Raw genomic sequence first — 20541 nt, forward strand, 5'->3', positions numbered from 1 at the left:
TGTAAATCTTTGGAACGTTGGTAGTCCCATTTATGGTCTTCCTGAGGGACAACCAACCTACAGGACTGTTTGTGAGATTCGTCTGTTCAAAAAATCTGTATGGTCCTGTGCTGCTTTCTAGACCCTTTCCTTCTCATCAGCAGTCATACAAGTGGAAAAAATAACTTAAAAGATCTCTCTAGGTTCATTCATAGGATACAGTAAGATAAGGAAATTCTTTAGAAACCTGGGAGGGATCAGTAGAATAGGAACCAAAGTGTTTTTCAGTCTCACTGAGATTGACAAAAGAGAAAGGGACATGAGCCATGATGGGTTCGCCCTCAGGACCTGCCACTTCATGAAGAGGGAGGACAGGACAGGGGTGAAAGGGAGCCTGAAGAAGAGGTGAAAGAGGGGGAGAAGTTGTGGTGGTTGAAGAAGGTAAATTATCTGAGGCAGTAGGAGGAAGAAGAGATGTTGGGGCCACACTCAGTGAAAGACGTGAGGTAGAATCAGGTGGAGGAGGAAGACTGTAAGGAGCGAGAAAGTGAAGTGGGCTGAGAGGAAGGCATCTTCCAGAGGATCATCTGGAGGAGTGGTGAAAGGGGCTGAGGGATCTGATGTGCCAGTTTTGGGAGGTTCTGGTTGATTGAGAAGAAGAATTTGGATAGTGAAGGTGGATTTACATAGGGAGGGGTGAAAAACAGCTGAACAAATGGAATCTTACGCCATTTCCCTTGCCTCTGACACAGGTTTAGGTCAGTGAGAGTGGCATAATCAAAAATTTCCTTAGGTGGCCATGCCTCCCCAATATCCAGTTTATATTGAGGCCACTGTATGGTGGAAAGAAAGACAAGTTGTGTAGGCTTAAGTAAGGGATCTGTTTTAGATTTTTGTAGGCTCATCCCAGTGGAGTGTTTAGAGTATTTTTAGAATTTAAGATGCCCATGAAGGCAGGTTCTAGGAGAATTGAAGATTCACAGAATAGTCCAGTGGCTATTACTTAGACCCTACACAAGGGATGTCGCCACCTGCTGAGTCATTTAGTTTAGTTTCAACAGAGAAAGACAGTGGCATCTCAATTCCATTTCTCTGTTTTGAGGCAGTTCCCCACCTATCTGGGATTTTGGAAAGGAGCACCCTGGGTATCCTGGAATGGCATAAGGGGAGTGCTTGGGTACCCTACCTCTCAAATTAGCCTCGTCTTCTGAAGTGACTTAGGTGAGGTGGGAGGACTGGCAGCAGTCGTCCTTGAACACCAAGGGTTCAGTGGGTCCAGGAGAGGGTTGCAGGGTTCCCTTAGGCAAGATCAGGAAGTTAGCTGACTTACCTGATAGTGAGCCTTCAGGATTTCCTACTATTCCTCTCCCGGGTTTCAGCATCAAATTTAAGGTAAAAAGGTAAACTCTTGGTAAAAAGGACAATGGCGCTATAAATGGAAGTGAATGCAAAGCTGTTTATTGAAGGAAGGGACAGTGGCAGGCTGGGTCCAAGCAGATTCCAGCTGTGGGTAGTGGGAGAGCAAGTCTTTTTATAGGGTATTGGACATAGGAGGCAGGATGGTATGGTTTCTCTAGGGACTGGGAGCTGTTGGGGTCTCCTTGGAGGATTTATTTTGTTTAGAGGCTCACCAAGGTGAGATTATGCATTGTGTGGAGTTTCTATGGAGGTTGATTCATGTCCTTAGGAAAGGATAATCAATAGAGGATTAATAGGCAATAATGAAACTTACACCTGGATCCATTATCCCTCATAGTTGATCACCACACAGTGTTGCTGTTAGGGTATCCAGAGTTCTTCTGGTTCTACTCACTTCACTCAGCATGAGTTCTTACAAGTCTTTCCAGACTATTCTGAAGTCCTGTCCATTAGGATTTTATTGTAGCCTAATAATGTTTGTTCTGCAATTTGTTCAGTCATTTCTCAATTGATAGGGATCCCTTTAATTTCCAGTCCTTTGCCACTACCAAAAAAGACGCTATGAATATTTTGTACATGTGGGTATTTTATCTGTTTTTGTGACGTCATTGAGATAGAGACCTAATAGTGATATTCCTGAATCAAAGAATATGCAGTTTTATTGCCCTTTGGGCATAATTCTATAAAGGTTGGATCAGTTTGCACCTCCATCAGCAATACATCAGTATCTTAATTTTCCCACATCCTCTCCAACATTGATCATTTTCCTTTTTTAATCATATTAGCCAATCTGATAAGTGAGAGGTTGTTTCTTAGATTTCTTTTAATTTGCATTTCTCTAGTCAAAAGTGACTTAGAGGGCAGCTAGGTGGTGCAGTAGATGGAGCACCAGCCCTGGAGTCAGGAGGACCTGAGTTCAAATCCGGCCTCAGATGCTTAATAATTGCCTGTGTGACCTTGGACGAGTCACTTAATCCCATCTCCTTAAATAAATAATTTTTAAAAAGTGATTTAGAATGTTTTTTTCATATGATTATAGAGAGTTTTAATTTTTTCATTTGAGAAATACCTTTAAATAACTTTTGACCATTTATCAATTGAGTAATGACTTCTGTTTTTATAAATTTGATTCAGTTCTCTCTATATTTTAGAAATGAATGCTTATCAGAAACACGAGCTGTAAAAATTTTCCCAACTTACTTCATTCCTTTTAATCTTGGTTGCATTGGTTTTATCTGTGCAAAAACTTTTCAATTTATTGTAATCAACATTATTGATTTTGAATTTTATAATATTATCTAACTCTTCTTTGATCATAAACTGTTCCTCTTTCCATGGCTCTGAAAGATAAGATATTCCTTATTCACCTTTCTTATGAAATCACCTTTTATGTCTAAATCTTATACCTATTTCGACTTTATCTTTATGTAAGATATGAGATGTTGTTCTATGCCTAGTTTCTGCCATGCTATCCTCCAGATTTATCAGCAGGTTTCTCTTTCTTTTTTTTTTTTATCAGAGTTCTTTTCACAGCAGTTGGAGTCTTTGGATTTATCATTTATCATTTATTTATTTCTATTTTTTATTATTTCTATATTATTTATCAACTATTGTCATTTACTAGTGTTTCTTTTGTAGCTAATCAGTCCCACTGACAGTTCCAAACAGTTTTGATGAAGGATGGTTTATAATTACAATTTAAGAACTGGTACAGATAGGCCCCATTACTTTGCATTTCTTCTTCATTAATTCCCTTGATATTCTTGACCTTTTTTCCTCCATATGAATTTAATTGCTATTTTTCTAAATGAAGAAAGTAATTTTTAGTCCTTTGATTAGTATGACACGTAATAAATAATTTAACTTAAGTAGAATAACTAATTTTATTTTATTAGCTTGGGCTACACATGAGCAACTGATATTTTATCAATTATTTTTTCTGATTTTATTTGTGTGAAAAGGGCTTTGCAGTTTACTTCATATAGTTTCTGAATTTGCCTTGACAGGTTGCCTCCCAGGTATTTTATGCTATCTACAATTTAAATGTAATTTCTCTTTATATCTCTTGTTGCTCCATCTTGCTGGGAATATATAGAAATGATGATAATTTGTGTGGGTTTATTTTACATACTGCAACATTGCTAAAGTTGCCAATGGTTTCAAGCAGGTTTTTAGATGTTTTTCTAGGGTTCTCTAAGTATACCATCATAATAAGTGCAATGAGTGAGTTTTATTTCTTAATTATCTATTCTAGTTCCTTCAATTTCTTTTTCTTCTCTTAAAAGCTAACATTTCTAATACAAAACTGAAAAATAGTGATGATAATGGGCATCCATGTTTCACCCCTGATCTTATCAGGAATTTTCCTAACTTATCTTCATTATATATATAATGCTTGTTGATGATTTTAGATAGATATTGCTTATCATTTTAAGGAACACTTAATTGATTCCTTTGCTCTCTCTAGTGTTTTTTTTAGGTAGGAATACCTGCTCAATTTTGTTAAAAGTTTTTTCAGCAACTATTGAAAGAATCATATAATTTCTGTAAGGTTTGTTATTGATATAGTCAATTATGCTGATAGTTTTCCTAATATTGAGTTGACCCTACTTTCCTGGTATAAATCCTGCTTGATCAAAGTGGATTGTTCTAATTATAATTTTCTCTGATTGCTTTGGTAATATTTAATTTACAATTTTTTCATCAATATTCATTAGCAAAATTGATCTATAATTTTCTTTGTCTCTTCTTGATTTAGGTATCATTACCATATTGTTGTCATAGAAAGAATTTGGTAGAAGATGCTTCCTCATCTATTTATTCAATTATTTATATAGAATTGAAATCAATTGGTTTTTAAATGATAGGTAGAATTCATTTGTCAATACTCCTGACCCAGGAGATTTTTTTTTCCTTAGGAAGTTAATTAATGGCTTGTTCAATGTTTTTTATCTGAAATAGGGTTATTTACATATTTAATTTGCTCTTATTTTAATATGAACATTTATATTTTTGTAAAAATTCATCCATTTCACTAAGATTGTCAAATTTATTGACACATAATTGGACAAAATAGCTCTGAATTATTTCTTCAGTTTTTTGATCATTGTGAATTCATCTTTTTAAAATTTTAATACTGCTAATTTGGTTTTCTTCTTTCTGCTTTTGATCAAATTAACGAAAGAGTTATCTATTTTTGTTGCTTTTTCCCTAAAACTAACTCTTATTTTTTATTAGTTCAATAGTTGTATTGCTTTCAATTTTTATTAATTTCTTCTTTGATTTTTCAGAAGTTCTAATTTAGATTTTTATTGGGGATTTTAAATTTGTGCTTTCTCTAGCTTTTTTAGTTGCATGCTCAAAAGAACTGGAAAATGAGGAGCTGTCTATCAAGTTGGGGAATGACTGAACATATTTTTTTTTGTTTTGTTTTTAGGTTTTTGCAAGGCAAATGGGGTTAAGTGGCTTGCCCAAGGCCACACAGCAACATAATTATCAAGTGTCTGAGACCGAATTTGAACCCAGGTACTCCTGACTGCAGGGCCAGTGCTTCATCCACTGCGCCACTTAGCTCCCCCACTGAACATATTTTTGTATATGTATGTGATGGAACACTATTGTTCTATAAGAAACCATGAGGGACTGGATTTCAGAAAAACCTGGGAAGATTTGCATGACTTGATGCTAAGTGAAATGAGCAGAACCAGAAGGACATCACACACACTAACAACAACACCTGGATCTCTCATTGAGCAAAGCCTTGTTCCAGGTTCTTCACAGGTCCTTATTTGACCTCTTTTGACTAAGGCTGCATTGCATCCCCTCTTGTGTCTGATTCTAGATGATTCCATGTCCGACCAGCTGTTGGTGGTGGCAATGTGTATTTCCTTCCCTTTCCCTCACCCCAGGTTATGGGGTTTCCACAGGGAAGGAAGGCTGTGTGGGGGGAGTGTAAAACTCAAAACCTTACCAAAAATGATAAGTAGAAACTACTATTGTATATAACTGGTAAACAAATAAAAATATTTATACAATAAAAACCATTTTCTCCTTAACTTGAGGGTTTGAGAATTTAGCTTTGATATTCTTGTCAGTTTTCCCCCTGAGCTTTCTTTCAGGTGATTATTGGTGAATTTTTTTCCCTATTTACTTACCATCGTGTTCTAATTGTTTCTTGTATTATTAAATCAAGACTCTTTTTTAAATCATAGCTTTCAGGTAGTCCAAGTATTCTTATGTTATCTCTTCTTCAGCTTTTCTCCAGAGTGCTTGTTTGTCATTTGTCCTTTCACATTCTCTCTTATTTTTTCTTTCCTTATATTCTGTTTTATTTTTTATTATTTATATTATTCTTTATTTTTTCTTGGCTTCCTTTAATTTCTCTGAATTTCCCATGCCGGAATCTAATTTTCAAAGAGTTGATTTCTTCCTTAAGATTCTGGATCTCTGTTTTCAATTAGTGGATTTTCATTCATAATCTTGTTTTTCTTGGTTTATTCTTATTTTCTTTTATAATTTTTTTCCAATCTCTCTACCAGTTATCAAGGAAATATCTCCTCACACCAAAGAAATTCCAGTAAGGATGGACCTGAATAGGCATTAGCACAGGAGCATGAAATCACACCAAGAACTCATTGGAATCTTTCCTATTCTCAGACTGCAGCAAAGACCCTGTGGAGGTTGTAGAACTAGCAGTCTAATCAAAGGGGAGTTCAAGGGAAAGTCTAGCTGGAGTGTGGGGAAAACTAGATGTAGTAGAGAAGAGAATTCCCTAGGGAACTCTCTAGGTATAGAGAGGAATTTGTAGGAAAGGCAGACTGTTCTGGTATGTACTAGGAAAGGATCCTGCAGGGGCAGGTGGGTGGCTCAGTGCATAGAGCACTGGCCCTGGAGTCAGGAGGACCTGAGTTCAAATCTGACCTCAGACACTTAATGATTGCCTAGCTTTGGTGACCTTGGGCAAGTCACTTAACCTCACTGCCTTGCAAAAATCAAAAACCAAAAACCAAAAAAAAGAAGAAATGTAATGGATTCAGTGAATGATGACTTCTCTTCCTTCAGGTGCTCTTCATAGTTGGAGGCACAAGCAGAACTTGTGATGTAACTGGCTGAAAGCCTGGCTTGGTCCATGCCAGAAGCCTTAGTGAAAGATGGATAGGATCTTCACCTAGAATAAGAAGTTCCTAACTTGTAGAAAAATGCACAACTCAAAAGCTTTCGGGAGAAAGATTGAAAACTATCTTTGTATGTAATTGGGAAAAAAAGAAAACAAATATTTTTTAAAAGTTTATCTATTCTAGATTGTAAATCCTTTTGCCAAACACATTTTCTGGATTCTTTTCCATTCCACATTTGACAATTCAGAGGTGTGACTTTTATCCTAGATAAGAAATTTTGAATATTGAGGTCTCATCCATGCAAGGTAACTAGAAGTACTCAGTAATGTTCAATGTTTTAAGAATTTACCAGCACTGACATATTTTGTTTGAAAGCTGGAATATGCTGTTATAAAAGTTTTGATTTTATTTTTATTTTATATTTCATATTATTACAGCTCCCAAGAGTCTTGCCAATTTAAAAATTTTCAAGAATGTATCATACACCTTTAAAATACTCTTTTAAGGGACACCATGTTTACTTGTCAAAGACATAGTCCCATATCAATGAGCAATCTTCTAAGGGGAAAAACATATGAAAAAGAAAGAAAAAACATAAAAGAAGTTTTGTAAAGTGAATGTATTATGTAGCGCCATCTATAGGAAAAGAAATGCTCCTATTCATTTTATTTTCCATTCTAAGGTCCTTCCCAGAACAGATGATTTCTGTCCTCAGTGTTCTTGGGAGGGGGCGGGTTAGGGCATTCCAAGATCTTATCTTGTATGTTTTAAGACCAATCCTCAATCTGATAGCCTTTTGAATGAGTTGCTTTCTCCCACTCATTCTCTTACCATTGGCAGCTTCAAAGCCGATCTTCTATATTCCGAAATTGTATTGATTCAGACAACTTCCACTCTCAGTCACAGAAGAAATCTCACTTTCTTGGTTCGTGTCTCTTCCAACATTTATATTTCAGCACCTCTAGCTGCATTCTTTCCTGGATGCTGGATTTGAAGGTTCCTTCAAGCTGAGACAAGTCCTTTGGGGGTAAGACTTACCGAAGATATTTTTATTCTAACCAGATATCTTCAGCTTTCGCCCAGAATTGTATCACAAAGCCCAGATATTCAATATGCTAACAAACTTCCAGGAAATGACACTTTAACATGTAAATAAGCATCCACATATCATCTGGAAGTTTATGATGAATAAGAGACATTTTTAATATCAAATAACACTATTGATTACCTGCCCCTCTTCTTTGAAATTCCACTAATGTCAGAAATTTAAATAATGTCAGACAATGCTTTTGCATCCCTACTATTAAGACATTTATTCTTCTTCAGGTTGAGTTGAACTGTACCATAAGTCCCCACTTCGGGATCTTCCATTGAAAAGAATCAAAGGGAGAAGGAGCAAAGATGATAGAGTGGAGACAGGAATTCCCAGTAGCTCTACCCCAGACCACTCCCAAAACTTTAAATTTACGACTCCATCCAAATTCTACAGTGGCAGAACCCACAGAAAGATTGAATGAACAATTTTCTGACCCAAGAAAACTTGTGTGCTGTGTGTAAGTACCAAGCCTGGTACTTACACTGATTCTCAGAATTTGCATTCTTAATCCCTGAACATCTTTCACTCTCTCTGTTCTAGTCCCTCCCAACATGGATACTGCAACTTCTACAGTATTATCCAGTTCAAGATTCTAGATTAGAAATTTACTTCAGGCTCAGATGTTCTAAGTTATATAGGACTTCCTCAAAATAATATAGGTCCCTCACTTTCCAATCCAAAATTCAGAGATGAGACTCACCTCTAACTGGAAAATTCAGTATTCTGAGCTCTTAGCCCCATTCTAAATTTCTTCCTTATGAGGTACCTAGAACACTATACATTTAGTGTAATGAGAACTTTCCCAACTCTGATATTTTTTGGTTCTCCTATGATCTATAACATTTTTTTTATTTTTTGTTATTGAATTATAAAGAAAATACAGACATAATGACTTTCAAATCACTAATATAATGATTTGGAAATATAAATTGTCTCCTTTATTAATCCTTACTAACACATTATTTTGTGAAAAAATATTTTATATCCATTATTATTAAAAGTAATATCAATAGCAGACCTTAACAGACAAGGACATGTAGCGAATTGCACTTCTTTCAGTGTATACAAGCTTTGAGGTTTTTTTAGGTTTTTGCAAGGCAAATGGGGTTAAGTGGCTTGCCCAAGGCCACACAGCTAGGTAATTATTAAGTGTCTGAGACCGGATTTGAACCCAGGTACTCCTGACTCCAAGGCCGGTGCTTTGTCCACTACGCCACCTAGCCGTCCCCAAGCTTTGAGTTTTTAAGGGTTTTTTTTTTTTTTGGCTAATTAGAAATTAAGAGTACTTCTGCCATATACACATTGCTGTGGGGTTGAGAATGTGAGAATTGTTTTTTAATGAATGGCAACTAGGCTAATAAATTAAATTCAAATAAATTATTAATGCCATATGCAAAATCCTTTATTTTGTTTTTTAATAACTTAAAACTAGGCAGTATCTTGGCCCACTAAGAATATAGATGAATTCAACCTTTGCCAAGTATGAGATTTTGCATTATAAGACCATGTCCAGAACAGATGATTTGGATTTAGCTATGATATGGTGTAGTTTTTAGGACACTCCAAGATCTGCCCTACTTATGTTCTAAGGATGCTTCTTGCTCTGATGGTCTTTCTTCTCAGTGTTCTACTAATTCTTACCCGGTCTTCTACTTTGCCACTCCCAGGTCTGATATTCGGTTTGTGTAAACCCCACTGCTTCTGATAATTTCCATACTTGTCCTTGGCATACTTGCCCATACTTGTCTTTTCCCACTGTCTTCTTTTGGAGTCCTTTCCAACTCGGACATGCCAGTTTCTACAAGCTCATCCTATGCAGGATTCTGGATTCAAAATTTTTTCATTCCAGACATCCTAGTTTCTTCTAAGTGCCCTTTGAAATATACAATTAGGGTTCCACTTTCCAAGCTAAATTGGAATTGTTCGTGTCAGAACAAATAATTAAACTAGGAAATTTTGTATCCTACATTCTCAAGCACCTCCCATTTTCACCTTGAATGGGACCTGATAGAATGGGCATTCAGTATTCTAAGGATACTCCAAGATGCTACGTTTTTGGTATTAAGGGCACAACTACTATCATCTAAATGATTATTTGTTCAGTTTTTTTTCCAGTATTATAATGCACATGTGTCTTATTACTATAAGGAATTAGAAATCTGAATTTACTCCCTTATAATTCCTCTGTATGGATCACTTTGCTCTTCTGGCTAAAATTATTCTACATTCATTATCATGTATAGTTCTGCCAATAAAAGTCTTCACCAGAGAAGAAACTCTATGGAATTGCATTTGTATTCTTGTATGTGTTTTGTGGATTTTCAGTTTATTTTGATTGCTCAAAAAGTCAGCCATATAGTAACTATTCCCTGGTGGTTGTGTGGATGAAGATGTAATTTTGTTTCAAAGCAGCAGCCGTGGACAAGTTACATTGTAAGAAACGTCCTCTTGTTGAAAATCTAGATTCTTTGTGTTTTTCAAATCCCCAAGGCTGGTCAATATTTGACTGACTCAGAATATACAGTCTGGCCTTTGATGGCATTTTCCATTCTGGGGACCCCTCAAAGGTGATGATTTACTTTGTCAAAGCCCTTGCAGCGATCCCCTTCTCTGTTACTGTGAACACTCTTCTTTCTCTATGCTGGATTCTAAGGCCCAAGGGGCTTTGATATTCCTTCTTCTAAGGACTCTTGCACGCCCTCCATTGTCTTATAGGGGAATTACTTTGACTCACCAAAAAGTAGACAATACACTCACTATTATAGTCCTTTGGCAGTGTGGTGGAAAAATGTGAAAATTTCTAAGGCTAACCAAAGGTATTCTCTATAAATGAAATTGTTATAAATGATCTACTTCATATGAAAAATCAAACTTCTCATTTCTTGAATTCCCTGAAACTGTTCAATATTTTGGACACTAGGACTATACATGTATACACATGTCTTGTAAATGTAGGCACATGTACACATATACATATGTATATATGCACATATATGTATGTGTTTATATACATATATTTGTATATAGATATGGATATATAAATATACACATGCACACACACACACACACACACACACACACATACAAAGCTGACCTTTGCTTCTGAGAGCTCTCTTTGCTCAGATATCCCAAACTCTCTTTTCTTTTCCCAATACTGTTACCAGATCTGATATTCTGTTTGCCACAATCCTACTACTTCTAACAATTCCCATTCTTAGCCCCAGACCTTTGCCCAATCACTCTGTTCTAATACTTCCAAACATTGGCATGCTTGCTGTACAATCTCATCTGTCTCAGCATTCTGGATTTGACATTTCTTTCAAGTTCAGACATTCTAGGTTCAAAGTACCATGGCAGATTTTATATTCTGGTGTTACTATCCTCTCCAAATTGAGACAATTAGAATTTGGATTTACCACTGACCTAAAATGGCTCTATAATCTCAGTTTTCAGTCAACTTTTTCTTCCTTGAATGGTACTTGGAAGTTCATGAACTTCCCAAGACTGGCTATTTTTGGTTCTAAGGTTGTACCCTCATATAATATATAAGGTCCTTTTGCTTAATTGGATTATTATTTCAATGTATATGAGTCTTGCAAATATACTGATTTCAAAACTAATTGTGTCCCCTGTAAGTCAGACACTATAACTTCTTTTTTTTTGTTTTATTGTCATAAAATAATCCCCATTCATTGGCATTAACAGTAATCTTAATCACAGCCAGTGTCAAAGAAGGAATTGCACGTAACTGCACTTGGTGTGCCTCTGGTTTTCATGTTTTTTTTATGTATCCAAAAAATAGTCAGTACTTTCAGCCTACACTTTGGGCTATGTGGCCAAGGAAGTGAGACGTTTTAAAGCTTCACAGTGGTGAAGATAGTTCTCACTACACTATAAATTAAATTGAAATAAATGACTCATCTCCTGTGATTATTGAAATTCTTCTGTTTTTTTCAATGTATCAAGCATTTGCCCAATTAAGAAAATATTTGAAGAAATATTCTTGAAATATATGATATTTTGCATTCTGAAACCCATTCCAGAGCAGATGGTTGATATTCTCCCAGACCTTCCAGCTATGGCCTCTGGGAATTTGGAGGACTCTTTTGTATTCTCTTGTTTATTTGACTTCTAAATGTTCCATTCTAAAAGCTTTGCTTTTAAATGTTCTCTTAACTCTCTCACTCCCCTTTGCAAGGCTCCTCCTAGACCTCCCATTCTTTATGTTAAAATCTCACTGTTTCTCTTCATTTCCATTCTCAGTCTCTGCACATCTCCTTTTCTCTCCCTCTGGTCCTTTCCAACACTGACATTCCAAATCCTACATCTGGATTCTGAATTAGAAATGTCTTTCAAGCTCCAAAATTACAGCTCTTCTCATCAGTTCTGAGCTCTAGGACAACCCTCAGAGACCTGTTAAGGGCCACACTATCCATTAACCGGGGGAAAAATAAAAAAAAACACAAAACCACAGAATCTCAATGGATACTATGTCCATCTCTCTCAAATTTTTCTTCCCAACCCATGGTTTTCTTTCTTTTCCCTTAGTTCTAATTCCTCATCAATAAAGTGACCAATATGTGAGAATAATAAACAAAAATATATATGCACAACTTTGATCAGACTTCTTACCCCTGAGAGGAGTATGAAGGGAGAGTGGTGAAAAAATGTGTAGTTTATAAATATGCAAGTGAGTGAATGTTGAAAAACTACCATAACATGTAATTGAGGGGAATTAAGAGTTCTGTGTCTGTGTCCCTGAGAATAAGATTTGGAAGAAGTGCTCCTGGGTGGGGCATGGAGGGGTTGAACCCCTGAGGTAGAAGCTTTCATTCAGAGTAGATTTTAAGGTCCTCTTTCCTTGAATAATGAATAGTGAGCAGGATAAAGTCTGAGATTTCTTCAGTAGAATATTATAGATTGGAGAATAGTTAACTATGTGTCTCTCGTCCCTTGACAAAGCAAGCTCTGGGATATTGGTAAAGAGCCAACTGACGCTACTTTATCTGTTGAAGTCTGGATGACCATCCAATCCCTGGGGCTGAAGAGAGAATCTGATTTCCGTTTGAATTTTATGCTCTTTTCCCTAGAGTGGGGGGGGGCGGGAACTGAGTTAGGATAAATGTGATTCTTGGGTCTTTTGCTTTTGCCTCAATCTCTGTAATTGATTGTGGCCCGTTCCTCAAGAAACGAATAAAGCTTTCTCTTCATATCTTGAGAGATCAACGAAATTTATTTAAGTGGCATTTGTCCCACACATTATGGCAGAGAGAGTCATCAAGAGGTGTGGAAAAACAGAGGCACAAGAGAAGGAAATGGAGAGGCTAACCCCTGAGAAATACCTATTTGAGATACAGGCCCCAGGAACAAAAACAAAAGTTGGATGGTAGAAGTGAAGGTACTAAGAGAAATGCTGCCAAGAGAGGCAGAGGGACAGATGTCAGAAGAATATGACAGAGGTCCAGAATCCAGCTTCTGTACCAAAGACGGAAGATAGGGAAGGGGACCTGCAGGAATTAGGCTCAAACCCCCAAATCCTCAATGATAGCAGACATCATACAGGTGAATGGCAGAGGAAATTTTTATTCCAAGTTCTATAAAGTTCCCAAGAACTCAGCCAAGCTGATTTTCTCTTCTTGCCCAGGCTCCCATGAGAGCTATATTCTGCCTCTGGAGGAAGAGTCAATGGTAAGAAGTCAGTCCTATTTGCCCTTCACCTTTGCTTTCTTGATTGTAACTCATTTCTACAGAATCTTTTATTTGGTCCCACTCTGAGTTCCTGAGCCTCCGCACAGTCCTTTCCCCGCCATTCCAAATGCCTTCTTGTTATTTCTGGCATTCCCATTCATCTCCTCTCTTCTGTTCTGCCCCATCCTCTGATTTCCAGATAGCTGGCTACCCCATTGTCACAGTATCATTATTTATGGCTGTCTATTTGAATGTCTTAGGAAATCAGGGCCTTTCTTCCTCTTTTCTTTTTAATCCATGCCTTTGTTCATCCTCTGGACTACTTCTTTTTGTAGAGCCTTGTTTTGATCATTATTGTGGTGGGACCCAGGAAGGTCCTTCTGGAAGGAATGGAAGAATCAATTCTTCCTTCAGAGTTTACTCCTGCAAAATGTGCTAAGTAAGCTAGGGTTGCAGAGAAAAAAGTCAGAGAGGTCCTGTTCTTCAGGAACTTCTATTCTGTTGAGAGAGGGAGAAACACCTGGAAGATTTCAGGAACAAGTTAGATGGAAAGAACCTGTAGGCCTCAGGTTGTAGAGGCAAAGGCAGATGGCTATGCTTCTTCTTGAGTGTCATTCTCACTGATCAAATAGTGGTTTTTGATGGCAAAGCATTACTGCTCCTGATACTCTTGGGTTCAAGGTCTAAATGGAGGTGCATTCAAAGTAGGAGTAATGGTTTAACTTGCCTAGTCTAAGCTGCCTCCTAACTGTACCTCAAGGGGTGACTTAATTGTTGTTTCAGGTGGCCTGGCTTGGCAGGCTCATGAGGAGGGGCAGTGGTAGTTTGTAGTTGGTACGAAATCTAGTCTTATCCATTGGGGTTAACTTTCCAGATAGTGGTTATGAGGGCTAGTTCAGAAGCTGGACCAATGATTTCTGGAGGAATGCCACACAAGTGGCCGGTAGTTGTTGCTGCCAGTCACAAGGAAGGGGGACCCTTCTGTCTGATAATTTCTGAGAGTTCTCTCCTTTGAATAACTATCAGTTTGATGGGGAAGAAAATACAGAAGAGCAAATGCAAATTCATCGGTAGAACCTTGACTATATTAATGCTCTCTTTTCTTTGATCACTCTGCACTTTGTCTGCAGGAAGGCCAAGATTCCTCAGATGTACCTCTTGTAGCCTCTAAAGTTCCAGTCCCTGAAGCCCCTGCCCCATCTTAAACTCCCAGAATCAGCCAGTCAGAAGAGTAGAACATCCAAACCACTTCATTCTTCTTCCTCTCCAGCTCCCTAGGAGTCATCTGACTGGGGAAGGGGAAGGGGAAGAGGAAAAGGAAACAGACAGGGCATCCCCCAGGTCCCAATATTGAACCTCTTCTTCTAAACAGTGGTGTCAGGATTAGAACTGCCTGTCTTTCTGTAGCATCCCCTTTAAGCTTTAGAGGGGCTTGTCTTCTTAAGCCTCTGAAATCCTTGTCAGTTCGAACCCTAAGAGTCTGTGCGTGATCTAACACAAGTCTTGTATGTTCCCTGTGCCTCAGTTTGAAATCACGGAAGGGATTTGTTCATTTTTTGTTCATTGTTTTGAATTTTAAACAAAAATACAAGAGGAGAAAAAATAAACTTTGCCATATATATATATGATATATGATAAAAGAATATTTAAAATATAAGAATAAATTTCCATTGTAATAAATCTTTATAATAAAGACTATCCATTGTTTTCAAAATGGAATGGGTTTTTTTCTGATTATTTTTGGTTGTTTTGTAGTTTAAATTCCTTTAAGGCCTTGTCAGATTTAGATCAAAGAAGCTGAGGTGATTTCACCAGTTTTCTTCAGCTTCCTAGGCCACTGTTCCCCCTCCAGTCATAGAAGTAGAGGTTTCTTGGACTCTAAAATCTAATAAGGTTTCATCAACCCTGAGATTGTTTTCATTCAGCTCCCCATTTCCTTCCTGGTCTCAGTTTTCCCCAGACATTAGTGTGTGGCTTGTCTTCTTAAGCATCAGAACTCTTTGTCAGCTCTATCACTAAAAGCCTGTGAGTAATCTCATACAAGGTTCCTCAACTTGTAAGCCTTAGTTTCCCCTACGGTGACTGAAGGCGGGTGTCTTAGGTTCTAACACTTCTTAAGACCTTGTCATTTACGGTCCCTAAAAGTCACAGGAGGGTCTTATTGGTTTGTATATTAAACTTAAATGCAAAAGTTCAAAAGAAAAACTAGAACTATGCTAAGTAAAAAGCCCACCATAGTAATTTACTCTAAAACAATAAACATCTGTTGCAAGAAACTTATAAAGAAGACTACAGGTGTTACAGTATGAGCAGTTTGGTTTTTGCTAGCTGGCTGGTTGACTCAATGGTATCTAGCAAGTTATAGTTTAAATTCTTTTAAAGCCAGGTCAATTCTATGGCTCAGAGTCTGGAGTTGATCTCACACAGGACCCTTCAGTTCCCTGGGCCTCAGTTTTCCCTGTAGGCACTGGGGAAGGAACGGCAGCCTCCAAACCCTCTGGAGGCCTTTTCGCCTCTATACTTAATAGAGCCTGTTAGTGCTCTTGCTAAGTTCCGTTCCCTAAGTCTTAGTTCTCCTTTAGTAATCAGATTTTTGATTCAAAACCTCTGAAGTACTTGCCACTTCTAGACCTAAGAAACTGGGGGTGATCTCTCCTAGGTCCGTTCAATTCTCTAAGCCTCACCTCTCCCCCCCCCAAAATCATGGTTTGGGGGTGGGAGAATGGACTCTATGACCTCTAAAGGCCTGTTCAACTCTAGTCTTAGAATCCTGTAGGTGATCTCACACAGGTCCTTTATGTTCCCTAAACCTCAGTTTCATTTATAGTAATTAGAAAGTCTTGTAGTTCAACAGCTCTTGCAAGTCCCCTCAATTCCATTTATAAGAGCTTATGGGTGATTGCAAACAGGTCCCTTCAGGTCCCTAGGTCTCAATTTCTACTACAGTAGAGTGGGTGGGTGCTATGGACGGATTAATATAAAATTAGCCCTCTCCTCTCAGACCTTCCACCTTTGAATTGTGAGCTACTCATCAGTTGGGTAAGATATTATTGACAACAGTTTTAACACTAGGACAATGTCAATTTGCCATTCATAGGGCGATACAGTCCAGCTCTTAGTCTTCCCTAGAGCTCTATCTCATGGAAAATTGTCAGAACTGCCAACTGACGGACCTATGTTTAACTGTTGTTCATAGAGAATCATTCTCTTTGCCTTCAAAGTTCTCATTTGAATATAAAATCTGGTCCCACTAAGAATATATATACATATATATATGTATATGTATATACATATATATACATATGTATATATGTATATATGTGTATATGTATATACATATACATATATATATGTATATATGTATATATGTATGTATATATATATATATATATATATATATATATATATATATATACAGGAATACTTGACATTTATGAGATTTCCCGTTCTTTCCTGACCAAATGATATATGTTCTCAGAACTCTCCCTACCATGAAACATGGATTTTTACAACATTCCAAGATCTGACCTTTTAATTCTAAGGGCTCTCTTTTTTTTCCGATGTCTCTTTTCAGAGTACTCTCCTTTTTCTCTGATTTTCTTCTCCTTGGCTTCTCCAAAGGCTCCCGTTCTACATGCTATAATTCCCCCATTTCCAACAGCTTCCATTTTCTGATCCTGAAACTCTTTTTCTTCTATCCTCTCACAATATGGATGTTGCAGCTCCTTAAGACTAATCCAGGTAAAATTTCTGGATTAGAAATTTCCTTGAAAGTTAGGTATTCTTTACAAGTCATTTTCCAGGTGGTAAATGGTCAAAGGATGTGAGCAGGCAATTCTCAAATGAAGAAATTAAAGCTATCTGTAGTCTTATGAAAAAATACGTCCCTGATTAGACATCGCTCCAGATGACAGGCTTGCTCCCTTGTTACCTAGATCAAAGACACTTTATTCCTCCACTTTTGTGCTTGGTTTTTTGCAGGATGTGATATGAACTGCCCAGGTATGAGACTGTTGGTTTTAAACTTAAACCCTCCTATGATTAATCACATTTCCCCTGCTTAATTTTTACTAATTGTATTATTTTTACAATATACAATTGGATTTTGGATATACTGATACTGAACCATAAATACTGTCTTTTTTAAATTCCTCTTTATGTAATACATTGTTTCTTTGATCAAAAGCTTTGGCCAAAAGCTTCTCAAAGCTTTCCTATCTCTCTCATTCACTTTCCCCCTGGCTACTCCCAGGATGGATATTTTCAGTGTACCAAAATCGACTGCTTCTGAGAATTTCCATTCTCAGTCTCAGAACATCTGCAACTTTCTCAGTTCTAGTCCCTCGCAATTTTGTCATTTCAGTATCAAAAGCCCAATCCAGGTCAGGATTCTGGTTTCACCGTTTCTTTCAAGCCCAGGAAGTTTAGGTTTCGAGTCTTTTTTTTTCCTTCTCTGATATTGTGGATTCACTTTCCATTCTACCCTGCGACATTCAGAACTGTGAGTTCTGGCATGAGGGCTATGGCATCCGTCTTTAAGACTGCTTTCTACCTTTGGTGTCCACCTGCCACCCAATTCTCCCCTCTGACTCTGAGCTGTTTAAGCTCATTGGCTATGTTCATTTTCACCAACATTTTCAGCAGCTGGCTGAACCAAGTTGAAGATAACTGAAGGGCATCAAACCCATTGGTGAGTATGGTAGGTGTCCACCCTGAGCATGTGTAGACTCCTCCAGCAGATGTGAACAATTAGTTCCAAGGGGCCATGAAGGTGACCCACCAGCACTATACCATCCATATGTAGAAATTCTGATTGCTGTGGAAAAGTTCACTTTCCCTGTCAGGATACTGTCCAGGGAAGTACACAGAGATGATGAGACTGAGGCACATATGGCCAGAGCTAGAGCAGTGTTTGGGAGACTCAGAAGGAAAGTGTGGGAGAGAAGAGGTATACTAGGGAAACCAGAGGTCTACAGAGCTCTTCTGCTGACCTCATTGTGGTATGTCTGTGAAACCTGAACCATCTGCCAGGAAACATGCAGAAAAACTTGGAAAGACTTACAGGATCTGATGCAAGGTGAAATATACTGTATAAAAAGTAGCAGCAATACTGTAGGATGATCAACTGTGATCAGCAACCCAAGACAACTCTGAAGGACTTATGAGAAGAATACCATTCATCCCCCAGAGAAAGAACTGATGATGGATGAATGCAGAGTGAAACAGACTGGTATTTTACTTTATTTTTTATTAAGATTTCTTTGGCAGAGTGGTGGGGAGGTCTATGGTTTCTTTCACATGTCAATTAGGCAAATGCTTTGCATGCTAGCACATTCATGAGCTATGTCGCATTGCTTACTATCTCAATGGAGGTGGGAGGAATGGGGCAGCAAATAGGAAATGAATGTACAAGTCAAACTTTTAAAAATGTTTCTTGAAATGTTTTTCATGTAACAGGGAAAGAATAAAGTACTAAAAAAGTAAACTATAATATTTTAAGTTTTATAAAACTTTTATTCTTTTTTCTTTATGGTTTTTCCCCTTTTTTCTTACTCTTCTTTCACAGCATGAGTAATAAGGAAATAAGCTTGACTTGATTGTCCATGCATTACCTATAGCAGATTATTCAGGGTCAAGGAGATTAGGGTGGGATGGGAGGGAAGTAGAAAAAGTTTAAATTGAAAATTAGACAAAATAATGAATGTTGAAAACTGCCTTTAAACGTAATTGGAAAAAAAAATTAAAAGAAAAAAATTGGAAAGAAAAAACCCAAGGTTTGTCATGGACAGAGCAGAATGTAAGAGATAATTTTAAGTGAAACACATTTCAATTGCAAGATACCTTTATAATATAATCTGATCATTGCTTTTAAAGCTGAAAAATCCTTTTTATTTGGAATACTTGGCTTTCTGATAGAATAACAACTTGATTAAATTTTTTTAAACGTCTTCTCATTTTTAGGCCTAAGACTGTGTTGGTGATGTCACACAGGTCCCTTCAGCTCTATAGGTCTCAGTTTCCCATGCTGTCTAGGAGTCTAAAACATCTGAAAGGCTTGTCAGTTTTATACTTAAGGGTCTGTGTGTGATCTCCTTTCAGTCCTTTAACATTCCTGAGATCTCAGTTTCCCTTAAAGTTAAAGAAAGGAATTGAAATTGATTTTTTAAAAATATTGTGTTTTAAAGCTTAAAAGAAGAAAAGAATAATAATAAAATCCTTAAGAATTAAATTTAAAGCTATCAATTTCCATTCCATATAACTATATAATAAAGACAACCCATTTTTTATAAAGCTGAACAGTTTTCTTTTTTATGTTCCTTTTCTCACAATATAGAAAGCTATATTTTAATCCTTTAAAGGTTTTGTCAGTGCTAGGTTCAGGAGTCTGAGATTATCTCACTGAGTCCCAACAACTTTCTAGGCCTCAGTTTCCCTTAAAGTTGGGGGGGAGGGTGGCAGGGTTGGGCTTGTCTAAAATTTCTAAAGACCTTTTCTGCTGCATACCTATAAGCCTGTTGGTGATCTGGACCAGGTTCCATCACTTCCCCAGGTCTCTGTTGCCTATACAATCCCAGTGGGATATGTCTTAAACTCAATGGCTTCTGAAGTTTTTGTCAAGTCTGTACCTAAGAGTCTGGGGGTGATGACACCGTGGGTCCCTTTCGCTTGGACTCAGGTTACCCTAGAGTCACTGAAGGTGGAGTACACTTCTGGCTAAAGGCACTGCAGGTTTTGTGAGCTTTAGTTTTCTTTCCCCATAGGTGATGTCACACAGATCTCTTCAGTTTCCTAGTTCTCAATTTTCTCTGTGGTCATTAGAGGGACTGATCCTTGAAAATCCTCTGAAGTCCCTTTCACCTTACATTCCGCTAAGGTCTCAGGGGCCAGGACAATCACAGGGGGTTTGTTTTGGAATTTAAGTCCTCTGCAGACCTTGCTAGCTCTAGTCTTGGGGCCCTGTGGGTGATTTCACACAGGTCCCTTAGTTTCTACAGATATCACTTATTGCGATAGTCATGCAAAGGGCTCACAGTTCGACTTCTCTGAGGATCTTTTGAGGAAAAGGCTATGAATCTGTTGCTTATCTTCCCCAGCTGCTGTCAGCTCCCTAGGCCTCGGTTTCCCTTTAGCAATCATAAGGAGATTTTGGTCCAAAGTATCTGAAGCTGTAGTCACCTCTATACTGAGAGCCTGTAGGTGATCTCCCACAGGATCCTTCTGTTCTGCAAGCCTCAGTTTCCC

The 20541-nt window shown here is 37.7% G+C and overlaps 1 protein-coding gene across 1 annotated transcript in view; it reads right to left on the reverse strand.

Annotated features, from left to right (window-relative positions):
- LOC141498588 (uncharacterized) overlaps positions 1–9351 on the reverse strand; it is a gene marked incomplete at its 3' end in the record, with an annotated part of 54178 nt that extends 44827 nt beyond the window's left edge. The window contains exon 1 of the mRNA XM_074201794.1: positions 9253–9351. Within this exon, the coding sequence (XP_074057895.1) occupies positions 9253–9351 (99 nt within the window). The remainder of the gene's footprint in view (positions 1–9252) is intronic.
- Between the last annotated feature and the right edge of the window lie 11190 nt (positions 9352–20541).

Source organism: Macrotis lagotis, chromosome X (genome assembly GCF_037893015.1).
Source record: "Macrotis lagotis isolate mMagLag1 chromosome X, bilby.v1.9.chrom.fasta, whole genome shotgun sequence".
Lineage (NCBI taxonomy): Eukaryota > Metazoa > Chordata > Mammalia > Peramelemorphia > Peramelidae > Macrotis > Macrotis lagotis.